Genomic DNA, 12,754 nt, shown 5'->3' on the forward strand with positions numbered 1-12,754 from the left:
TACTAGATGTCAAGGAAATAAAATTTTAAAAAAAATTGTTGGGGTGGTGGCTACCATCCAATATGGGCATGGTTATGCCCCCACCCCATCTAAAGGGGGTAACAGTCTTTCCGCTCTCCCTCCACACACTAAAACATCTTATCCCACGCAAGCAAGAGGACATTTGATTATTTTGGGTTTTGGTTTTACATTTGGGTCATGAGAGCTGGTCTAACTCTCAAAATCGTCCCACTTGGAATGGTAAAGGCTGCACTTTTTGGACTTTGGGACGCTGACATGTAGACAAATCTATGAGACCTAAACACATCTGAAAACTAAACATCTGGGTGAGTCCAGGGTGGTGTGCTTCACACGCACCCCACCCCATTTTCTTACCCACAATGCCCTGCAAGCCTCCAACTTTGCTGGAAATCACACATTTTTGTGATGGAACCATCCGGAATCTGCAGGAATTCACAAAATTCCTACCACCCAGCATTGTCGCATCTATACCAGTAACAATTCTGCCCCACTTTTCAGCCTAAAAACGTTTTATTTTCAAACTGCCCTTTTGGACCCTCTTTGGTTCCCCCTCATTTTCAACATGTTTTTGGCTCTTCCTTGTCACAGGCACTTGGCCCACCTACACAAGTGAGGTATAATTTTTACTGGAAGAGTGAGGGGAACGTTGGGTGGTAGGAAATTTGTGCCGGTGGAGTGATCTCACGCAGAAATGTGGGAAAAATGTGTTTAAGCTAAATTTGAGGTTTGCTAAGGATTCTGGGTAAGAAAACACTGGGGAATCCACACATGTCACCCCTCCCTGGACTCCCTCAGGTGTGTAGTTGTCAGAAATGTTTGGTTTTAGTAGGTTTCCCTATATGGCTGCTGAGCCCAGGACTAAACGCTGGGTGGAAGGAAATTTGTGGCTCCTCTCAGATTTCAGAATTTTCTATCACAGACATTTAAGGAAAACATGTTTTTTTGCCGAATGTTGAGGTTTGCAAAGGATTCTGGGTAACAGAACCTGGTGAGAGCCCCACAAGTCACCCCATTTTGGATTCCCCTTGGTATCTAGTTTTAAAAAATGCACTAGTTTGGTAGGTTTTTCTAGGTGCTAGCTGAGCTAGAGGCCAAAATACACAGCTAGGCACCTTGCAAAAAAAAAAAAAAAAAAGGTTGGTTTTCTTTGGGAAAATGTAATGTGTCCACATTGTGTTTCGGGGCATTTCCTGCATCGGGTACTAGGCCTACCCACACAAGTGAGGTACCATTTATATCAGGAGACTTGGAGCGCTGGGTGGAAAGAAATTTGTGGCTCCTCTCAGATTCCAGATCTATCATCGAAATGTGAGGAAAAGGTTTATTTGGCCATATTTTGAGGTTTGCAATGGATTCTAGGTAACAGAACCCAGAAAGAGCCCAACAAGTCACCCCATCTTGGATTCCCCTAGGTCTCTAGTTTTCATAAATGCACAGGTTTGGTAGGTTTCCCTAGGTGCCAGCTGAGCTAGAGGCCCCAATCCACAGCTAGGCACTTTCCAAAAAACATGACCGATTTCAATGTAAAAATGTGATGAGTCCATTTGCGTTTCCTGTTGCGGGCATTAAGTCTACCCACACAAGAGAGGTACCATTTTTATCGGGAGGCTTGGGAGAACACAGAATAGCAGAACAAGTGTTATTGCTCCTTGTCTTTCTCTACATTTTTTCGGTTCAAATATAAGACAGTGAGGAAGAAAGACATCTATTTGAGAAATGCCCTGTAATTCACATGCTAGTATGGGCATCCCGGAACTCAGAGATGTGCAAATAACAACTGCTTCTCAACACTTGTCTTGTGCCCATTTTGGAAATACAAAGGTTTCCTTGACAACCTATTTTTCACTCTTTATATTTCACCAAATGAATTGCTGTATACCCGGTATACAATGAAATCCCATTGCAAGGTGCAGCTCCTTTATTGGCTTTGGGCACCTAGGGTTCTTGATTAACCTACAAGCCCTATTTATCCTTGCAATCAGAAGAGTTCAGCAGACATAACAGCATATTGCTTTCGGAAATCTGACATTGGAGGAAAAAGTTAGAGTAAAATGTTAAGAAAAAATGGCTGTTTTTTTTACCTCAATTTCAATACTGTTTAATTTCAGCTGTTATTTTCTGTAGGAAAACCTTGTAGGATCTACACAAATGACCCCTTACTGAATTCAGAAGGTCGTCTACTTTTCAGAAATGTTTAGTCAGGGCCCAGCATTGGTTTCCCACCCATTTCTGTCACTAACTGGAAGGAGGCTAAAAGCACAAAAAACAGTAAAAATGGGATATGAACCAGTCAAATGCCAACATTTTGTTGAAAAATGTGGTTTTCTGATTCAAGTCTGCCTGTTCCTGAAACCTGGGAAGATGGTTATTTTAGCACCACAAACCCTTTGTTAATGCTATACTGAGGGGAAAAAAACACAAGCCTTCTTCTGCAGCCATTTTTTTCCCATAAAAAAAAAAAAGAATAGCTGTATTTTGGCTAATTTCTTGGCATCCTCCAGAGGAACCCACAAACTCTGGGTACCGTTAGAATTGTTAGGATGTTGGGAAAAAAAAAAGGCTGCAAATTTGGCGTGGGTAGCTTACGTGGACAAAAAGTTATGCGGGTCTAAGAGCAAACTGCCCCAAATAGCCAAAAAAAGGCCTGGCAGCGAAGGGGTTAAATGATTTGCAAGCCTAGTTGTCTAACATGATGGTTCTCCAGCCGTGGAGTAAATGTAATATCCTTTCTCCAGCTGAATAATTATGGGCCTGTGATGGCAAGTTAAAGCAGCTATGAGCCGACTACAGCAGGGGACAGAGTTAAAGGAGAGGTGACCCTGCTGGTGCAATCAGGCTCATCTGCCATCACATTTGCCCTGAAAGGACTGGGAATGCTGTTGATAGCCAAGTTGTAAGGGCTGGATGAACATGTAAACAAGGCCCCCCTGATATAAACCCTAAAGAAAAAGTTATTTACCTTCAGTAATGTGTTTTCTGGTACAGACTTGAACAGCAGATTCCTCACCTTGTGAATTTCTCCATGTGCCGGAGGGAATCTGGAAAAATTTGCTAGTAATTCTGTCACACACTAGTAGGTGGCATTGTGAGACTCCACTTTGGATATGTCTCACCCCAGACGTGATGTTGAGGCCACTACATTTACATCTTTGTGAGCTGATCCTTCCTATGTCTTTCAATGTGGATTCAGAGCTCCTTTGAATTCTGTCAGCTTGACAGATTTTTTTTCCACAAAATGTTTGATCAGTGTACAGTGATATACCTCATCTAAAACTACAGGATTTTATCCGCGTGTGACTGTCCCTGTCGGATGTCAATGACAGATACACATTCAAGGTCTATTTCTGGTGCCACGGCTCCAAACACGAGACTGCGCCATGTGACTGCTGCACAAAGATGAATCCCAAGAAGGCTATGCACATCTGCAAAATCAAACCTGTCTTTGCGAACTCCGCAAGCAGTCAGAGAAGACATCGTCAAAGTTGAATTGAGTGCATGACTCACTTTCGCTTCAGAGGACTATCTTGCGGCCGATCATTGTTTAATTCACTCAGTTCATTTAAGTCCAAAAATATCCAAGAAACATAAAAGGTCCAAACATGGGTCTCCATTATGCCGCCACTCTCACTGGCCTGAGTCACAAGGCACCTAGGTTACCTACAGGACACAGTTCTTCCATAATTTTGGAACTGCTTCAACATTGCTCCTAACGTGCCCTGGGCCTCTAGCAATGCCACAACCATTCCATGAGCTGAGGTTGGCTATAGACATGACCTTTGCTAACCCACCTGATCCCTCTGGTGTACCTTTGGGCCCTAATGATCCAAGGTAGACCTGCCTATGATACAGACTTCACCACTGAACCTCGTTCCAAGGCTAACAACCTCAATGACCTCAGCTTCACTGACTCCATCCTCAACACAGCATACAATGCTGCCTTTTGTGTCGCGACCAATGCAGCCAGTCCAAGGCTAAAAACTAAAACTGACGCCAGAAACGGATGGGACTCCGAGACCCATCTACCACTCCTGCGGTTGCAATCACCACACCCTTGAGTCCATTCGGATCTAGAAGTATACCAATAGTAGGATGATGATAATGGTCATCAATATGACCCTTAAAATGAGGACAACATCTTGGAGGACTTACAAGATGCTAGTGGTCTGGGATAGGTCTCCAGACATTGGCCTTTCCTCTCCCAATCTTTCCCTGGCAACTGAAGCATCTGCCTCCTTTGCCACTGTGATCAGGAGAACAGCAGAAGTGATGGAATCTCACCCATACCTACCATAGATATCCAGACCAACATGTTGACATAAGTCCTTAGCACAGCCCAAACTAGCCAAGAACCTCAACTTCCCTTTCATGAGGCTCTGAGTTGTGGAGTGAGGCATCTGGGCGAAGCCAGGATCTTGTCTCCAATTCAATATGTAAGTGACAAGACGGCACAGACCTGCTCCCACCCTGGAGAGCCTGGTAGTGCATCCCACTGTGTAGAGCCTGGTAGTGTAAGCATCCACTGGTCATATTAACCCTAACGTGTTTCCAAACAACCCGCCAGCCAGCCATAAAATGCATAGAGGCATTCACCAAGCAAACGTTCATCAGCTGCCACCGGGGGAAGTACTCACATCTGTTGTTGAATAGACTGGAAGATATATTGGTGCTCTAGAAGAGCCATCAAAGAGCATGACCACTTACCTTCTTAGCACTACACTGGTGCAAATAGCTCTGCCAACGTAGTCACTGGTGCCCAAGCCAATATTTAAGACCTACTTTGCCGGTCCTGGTCATCATGTATCATTTGAGCTTGAGAGGCTTTAAGATCTTCCTGCAAGATCGTGTACGCCATATCCCATAAAGCATGGGTGTACCGTCATTCAATGATCTTAATGTTAAACTAACCGTAGAGAACATTCTCTTTTTGAATATGTATTTCTTTTTCCATTCTGTATCTGGAGGATAAGTCAGAAATGCATTAAGAGTGACTTTGCCTGGACCACCATCAGGCCTAGGATGATTTGTACAAAAAAAACGAACCACTGGGCGCTGGTCTATGTCACTTGAACTCAGGTCAACTGACCAGGAGCTCGAACTCTGCACACATTTCCATTTTAACAAGGATGGGTGGAATATCAATAGTTTTTCCCCTAGCCATATGGTTTGCTGGATGATGTATTCTGGCTCACTATGAGATCCTGATTAAGGTAGGTGAATGTTTTTATTGTACTGTAAAATTTTGCATTACACCCTTTTGGTCTGTCTGCAAATGTAATGAGTTTTTTTCCACAAGAATACCTGTATACCGGTACTATGATGAAGTTGTTTAGTGGCTTTATTAAGAGGCGATTCTTGATTCTTTTCCATTGGAGTATAAAAGTAATCTCCTGGTACGTGTCTGGGTGGTAGCTTCTTTTATCAGACATTTTTATCAGACGCTTAAAATTGAGAAAACATTTTGCTCATCACATTGACAACAGGGATATTAGTATCCTCTCTGAGTAGTAAGGATTACCAATGTTCGTTCATCAAGGACATTTATGATACAGCTACCTTATTGTCGATTACAGACTGTGCGCAAGATCCTACTACTATATCACAAATTTTATCAGATCTTGATATCCCATCAGATACACTCCATAGTGGTCTGAGGAGAAAATCAAGTTGGACACCAACCCTTATGAGTGGTAACTGTATAGATACATTCTTTAAGCTAGTTTGGCGTGATATGAACAAATTAGAGTTGACGAACAGCACTCAGCAACATCTTAGGCATCATAATTTAAGCCATGAGGAGAGGACTAATTTGAGGCAATTACGAACAAGGACTGATATTACAATCAGGGAGGCGGATAAAGGTGGCAACATCGTGATTATCAATACCCTAGATTACGACAAAGAGATCTATAGACAGCTTGAGGATGCCACTTGTTATGAGAAGATCTCTGTGGACCCCATTCCTGCACTTGCAAATAAGATTAACAGATTTCTGCAAGAATGCTTAGATCATTCACTTTTAAGAGAGGATAAATACATGTATCTTCGTGTCCTTAGACCTAGAAACCCTTGTATTTATATATTACCAAACGTACACAAAAATCCTATTTCTCCACCAGGTAGGCCTATTGTTTCACGTATGGGTGGCCCTACAGAGAAACTTTCGGAATATGTAAACATCTATTTGCAGCCATTTGTGGTGAATTTACCTTCCTACATAAAAGACACCAAGCACATTTTAAGCATATTGGCAGACATCACTTGGGAATCAGGGATGACCTTAGTAACATTAGATGTTACTTTCCTGTATACAAGCATTAACCATGAGCTAGGAATGATTGCCTTGCGTCATTTCCTTCACAGGAGACCAGCGAGTCTTTATGGTCATACTTATATGTTATTGAATATGGTGGAGTTAATTTTGAATAACAATGGCTTTCTATTCAAAAGTGATTGGTACCGCCAGAAGCAGGGCGTTGCAATGGGATCCAGATTCTCACCAGCCTATGCTAACCTCTTTACGTGATTTTTTGAACAAAATGTGATTTGGAGTAAGGAGGGTAGTGATTGGAATTCGTATATACTTTTTTGGGGCCGATACATAGATGATTGGCTGATGATCTGGACGGGTGATTTACAAAAACGTAATGATTTCATAACTTATTTGAACACCAATGATTTCAATATTCAATTCACCTCGGAACACAGTGTGACCAATATTGCCTTCCTAGATGTGGAACTTTTTATTCATGACAAGAAAGTAGAGAGCCGTCTGTATACAAAAAGTACGTCTTGCAACTCTGTTCTACATGCACAGAGTACACATCCAATACATCAAATCAATTCGATACCATATGGCGAAATGAGAAGGATTTTGTACACTGCATTGAGGATATGAGTAATAGATTTAAATCACGGGGTTATCCTTCTCAAGTGAGTGACAGAGCTCGAAACAGGATAATGCGCCTGAAAAGGTCTGACACACTGAATCAGAAATCTAGACCTAGGGACAATAACATCCGCTGCATAGTTAATTACACTGAAACAGCTACTCTACTGCGGAAATGCATGAATAGACATTGGCATGTACTAACAGCAGACCCTATTCTTAAGAAGGTGATCCCTGATACCCCGGTTTTTACGTTTTCAAAAGGTAAAACTCTCAAGAACATTTTATGCCCCAGCTATCGCATTAAACATCATCATGAGAATTGGCTTACAAGTCACAATAAAGGTTTTTACAAATGTGGACATTGTGGCATGTGCAGATGGGCTAAATCAGGTATCTCTACGTTTATGAGCTCTACCGGAGTACAATTTGATATCAGTCATAACATCACATGTGACAGCAATTTTGTCATTTATATGATTACTTGTAAATGTGGCCTTTACTATGTAGGCAGTACCATTAGGTCACTTAGGGTAAGGGCAAGTGAATACTTTATGGCCTTAAGACAGGGACATGAACAATACCCTATAGTGAGTCACATGAGACAGTGCCCAAAACAGGGTCACATACGTGGTTTTGAATTCTTCAGATGTGATCACATTGTTAAGGATCCCAGAGGGGGCAATAGAGAGCACTTAAGCGGTGCAGGAGGGTCTCAATACTAATTTTGAAATGGAGTATTATTTAGGGGATTAATGTGACATTGTATTAGTAATTTTTTTTAACATGAGACATTATAGATTTATGGAGTCATTTAATTTGTATTCTATAGGGTACATATTTGAGTATCTGTTTCAATATAAAAATATATGTTACATTACCATTATGGTTTTACTTATAATGACGTATGGACTTTGCCTACAAACTTTGACTTTAGATATATGAACTATGTATGCCTTGATGTCCCACATTTATATAATTCAACTCTCCTTATTGTTTGTGAATTTTTGCCTTTGTACATTACAATGCTTCTGAGATTTACGTTTATGGAGGTTAAGAGTTGCGCATGGCATAAATGTAGCATGTCCTCATTTAATTGTATTTTAATGTGGAATTCGGTTTGATTTTGTTTTTATATTCAATTTTCGGTTCACTTTCTTTTTTGCTAGTCTTAGCTGTATTTAATTTTCACAAGCACAGGATTTGTATGTATGATTTTTTGTCAGCCCGTGATTGGGCATAGTTTATATTTAATCCATATTAAGTTGAGGATTACAATTTAAAGATGGCACCCGCGCCGGTGTTTGAGTCCGTTTTCACTTTCATTTAAGGAGCGTCTGAGAAGACACAATGAGTAGAGTTCCTCCCGGGTTGCCGGTTTCGATTTGACTAACTGGACACAGAAACGCCGCGTGATGATTTGAACGCGGCCCTCTGATAATGTGATTTTCTGATTGATAGGGGAGTGTTTGCTTTTTGTATACTGGCTATTGGTATTAGCCTTTAACACAGCGACAAGCTTTGTAATATGGAGCTGAGCATTTAGCTTGCAGCTTAATACTTTACAGGGAGTGCAGAATTATTAGGCAAGTTGTATTTTTGAGGATTAATTTTATTATTGAACAACAACCATGTTCTCAATGAACCCAAAAAACTCATTAATATCAAAGCTGAAACTTTTGGAAGTAGTTTTTAGTTTGTTTTTAGTTTTAGCTATGTTAGGGGGATATCTGTGTGTGCAGGTGACTATTACTGTGCATAATTATTAGGCAACTTAACCAAAAAAAATATATACCCATTTCAATTATTTATTATTACCAGTGAAACCAATATAACATCTCAACATTCACAAATATACATTTCTGACATTCAAAAACAAAACAAAAACAAATCAGTGACCAATATAGCCACCTTTCTTTGCAAGGACACTCAAAAGCCTGCCATCCATGGATTCTGTCAGTGTTTTGATCTGTTCACCATCAACATTGCGTGCAGCAGCAACCACAGCCTCCCAGACACTGTTCAGAGAGGTGTACTGTTTTCCCTCCTTGTAAATCTCACATTTGATGATGGACCACAGGTTCTCAATGGGGTTCAGATCAGGTGAACAAGGAGGCCATGTCATTAGATTTCCTTCTTTTATACCCTTTCTTGCCAGCCACGCTGTGGAGTACTTGGACGCGTGTGATGGAGCATTGTCCTGCATGAAAATCATATTTTTCTTGAAGGATGCAGACTTCTTCCTGTACCACTGCTTGAAGAAGGTGTCTTCCAGGAACTGGCAGTAGGACTGGGAGTTGAGCTTGACTCCATCCTCAACCCGAAAGGCCCCACAAGCTCATCTTTGATGATACCAGCCCAAACCAGTACTCCACCTCCACCTTGCTGGCGTCTGAGTCGGACTGGAGCTCTCTGCCCTTTACCAATCCAGCCACGGGCCCATCCATCTGGCCCATCAAGACTCACTCTCATTTCATCAGTCCATAAAAACTTAGGAAAATCAGTCTTGAGATATTTCTTGGCCCAGTCTTGACGTTTCAGCTTGTGTGTCTTGTTCAGTGGTGGTCGTCTTTCAGCCTTTCTTACCTTGGCCATGTCTCTGAGTATTGCACACCTTGTGCTTTTGGGCACTCCAGTGATGTTGCAGCTCTGAAATATGGCCAAACTGGTGGCAAGTGGCATCGTGGCAGCTGCACGCTTGACTTTTCTCAGTTCATGGGCAGTTAATTTGCGCCTTGGTTTTTCCACACGCTTCTTGCGACCCTGTTGACTATTTTGAATGAAACGCTTGATTGTTCGATGATCACGCTTCAGAAGCTTTGCAATTTTAAGAGTGCTGCATCCCTCTGCAAGATCTCACTATTTTTGACTTTTCTGAGCCTGTCAAGTCCTTCTTTTGACCCATTTTGCCAAAGGAAAGGAAGTTGTCTAATAATTATGCACACCTGATATAGGGTGTTGATGTCATTAGACCACACCCCTTCTCATTACAGAGATGCACATCACCTAATATGCTTAATTGGTAGTAGGCATTCGAGCCTATACAGCTTGGAGTAAGACAACATGCATAAAGAGGATGATGTGGTCAAAATACTCATTTGCCTAATAATTCTGCACTCCCTGTATTAACATCACTTTATTTACCTTTTTTTAGTTGCTCTACACGCTACGGTGTCTGAGTACTCGGCAAACATTTGTTATGGCAAAAAAAGGGTATGTTGGGCCTCATGGCTTTACAATCTTCCAAAGCTTAGTCATTACTTATTGATTTTCATATTCGGTTGTGCTAATTGATTAGGTTTTATAGTGGGTCATTATTATTATTTTCTAGATACCCAGAGCAAGTCTGATGAGTTGGATCTACTAGCTTTTTGAGATTTTTTGTAAAGGTATGTAATGTTGTTACTTCAGGTCATTTTATAAGGCACTGTGTTTTATTGGCACTCGGGGTGTATTTGGCATTACTTGGTGTGCTTTTCACTTTTTCAGTTTTGATCACTTGGGATGGTTTTAGCATATTCAAATTTTGAGGACATGTGCATTTATGTCATGACAATCGTTTGATCACGTGTCACCCCTCTGTGAATTTGATTTACATGATATCTTGGAGACATGTTTCATATTATGGATTACAAGCTTTGTAATGGTGGCCTTCTGTCTTTTTCTAGGAGTTATTCTCATGTCACAAAGTCACAAATTGTAATAGCCATGTTTACACAAATATCACAGTGACGAGGGTTGAATCTTACAATGGGATGAGTGTATATTATAATTGTAGTCACTGTTTACATTTCTTACAGCCCTGATGAAGTCTTTGAGAGTAATTATCTCATAGGATGAAACACGTGTTGGCTGTTGCTGCAATATGGATATTGGTTCCAAGGACGGCTATTGCTGCTTTGATGGACTTCCTATCTCAAGACTAAATTGAGTTCTTTTTACTCACGAATCCCGATCCGACTGATTATTTGATGCTATTTGCATTAAACAAATAAGTTTTGGACTACAAACATGTATGAAGGATTGAGCTTCGATTCATGAGTGCCCTGACATCTGTTTATCATTCTTTCAATGTGCTGCCTGAAGATTTCAAGTCGTATGCAAAGAATTACATTTTTCACATGTTTAGGCACATTTTATTTGAGAGAGACCATTTTCTCTGCCGTTTTTTCAGTGTAGCTTCCAAACTGGTCAGCTATAGCTATGTGCCTTCAAGTTAACCTCGGGAAGCCTACGATGGTAGGAATTTTATTGAGCAGGCAGCACTCACCTTCTAAATGTTATCCAGTCAGTGAATTCTGCTTTTGCTTCGAATTATTATTTCTTAAAGTAGAATCATTATTTTGGAAAAGTTCTGAAATTGTTGATATTTAATGTACTCTTTGTATAGTTTTTAAAATTCAACACTGTGTAAAGGATTAGTAATGTGAGCAGGCTGCATCATCTAGGATCTGTTACGCTGATAACTCAAAGTCCTCTTTGGTAACCCCTACATTGTTCCCCCAAACCATTCTGCCCCCGCCCACCTGTGTAGGATGGGATCCCACCATCACCCTCTGATATCTAACACTGGCCACTGTGGTTTGTGCTTTTGGCTTTGGTCAAGTCAATAGACCAGCTTGGCTGTTGTGCTGTGGTATTCCATGTAATTTATGAAAAAGCATCACAAGAAGGCTGTTCTGCATTTAAGGTAATGCACTGTAGCCAGCTTATACATGTTTTTTAAAAATACAAAAGCAAACCCGTTCCAAGATGCTCGCTATCCATGCACATATCTGGTGGCCATATGGGGCAAAAACAAATAAAATAAAAAACATTTGCCAATAGGTTGGAGCCTATTATTGAAGGTAAGGCCGGTTGGCTTTGCCACTGTTTGGTAATTATTTTTCTAAGCTAAAAAAATATCGGGAAACCTGTGTGCAAAAAATGCAAAGTTAACCTCCATCCAAACAACATTTACAGCAGGCAGGGAACTTAGTTTTTTCAGAACAAAAAATTCAATTTTTGTTGGTGTAGAACAATGGCAGTAATGAAAGACATTCTTTAGAAGTCGAATTTTTAACTCACATTTTTCCAATGCAGATTCCAGCCTCTCTTCCAACAACTTCCTGAATACATATGACATGCTTGTGATAGGTGCGTCCAAGGTTTGAGTTTCTGGCATAAGCAGAGGCTCGATGTACTCCACTGCTGTGTCAAGGTTATCACTGGGAAAAAATAATATTATAGTTGCTTGGTGTCCAAGGTTCAGAGACAATGCTAAAGCAGAAACAGTAGCTACATGAATGTTTTAGAGTTCTGCATTAATATTACACAAAGTCACAGTGTTAAAAGTACCCGAGCCTCCATTAGGGAAGAAACAACCACACAAAGTGAAACGACTTATGGCTGCATGCATATAATCAGAAGAAACACCATTTCTTGCTGCACCGAACCTTGACCCGCGCTATGACTGAGTCATTCTGACACAAAGTCAGTTTAAGTATAAAAAAATAGTCAACGAGGTCACTGGAAGAGCCAGTGAAAATGTTAAATGTAATAATAAAACATGAGGGGAATGCACCTGAATAATTAATGCAGACAAGTATTTTATTTTAAAAAATGATATATACAACTGCATTTCTCATAGCCGTCTTTCCAGATACAAGTAAGGTATTTATTATTTTTGTAAAAAAGCTTTGTCTGCTAGTAATCTTAGCATATGTTATGCATCAACAAATTACTGTGTAGGAGTAAGCACTGTGCAGGGTAAATCAATCTTGAAACACTTATTTTGCCTTTTGCGAGTTTAATATAGATGGAAATATGTAAGTCTATAAGTAAAAGTTACTAGATTGCCCATAATAG

At 40.6% G+C, this 12,754-nt stretch overlaps 1 protein-coding gene across 2 annotated transcripts in view; it reads right to left on the reverse strand.

The window, feature by feature from the left end:
• The window catches only part of LRPPRC (leucine rich pentatricopeptide repeat containing), a 576,320-nt gene that overhangs the window by 30,674 nt on the left and 532,892 nt on the right, over window positions 1–12,754 (reverse strand). For both annotated transcript variants that reach the window (XM_069233999.1, XM_069233998.1), the window contains exon 33: window positions 11,975–12,114. In XM_069233999.1, coding sequence (XP_069090100.1) covers window positions 11,975–12,114 — 140 coding nt within the window. The remainder of the gene's footprint in view (window positions 1–11,974; window positions 12,115–12,754) is intronic.

This window comes from Pleurodeles waltl, chromosome 5 (genome assembly GCF_031143425.1).
Source record: "Pleurodeles waltl isolate 20211129_DDA chromosome 5, aPleWal1.hap1.20221129, whole genome shotgun sequence".
NCBI classification, from domain to species: Eukaryota; Metazoa; Chordata; class Amphibia; order Caudata; family Salamandridae; genus Pleurodeles; species Pleurodeles waltl.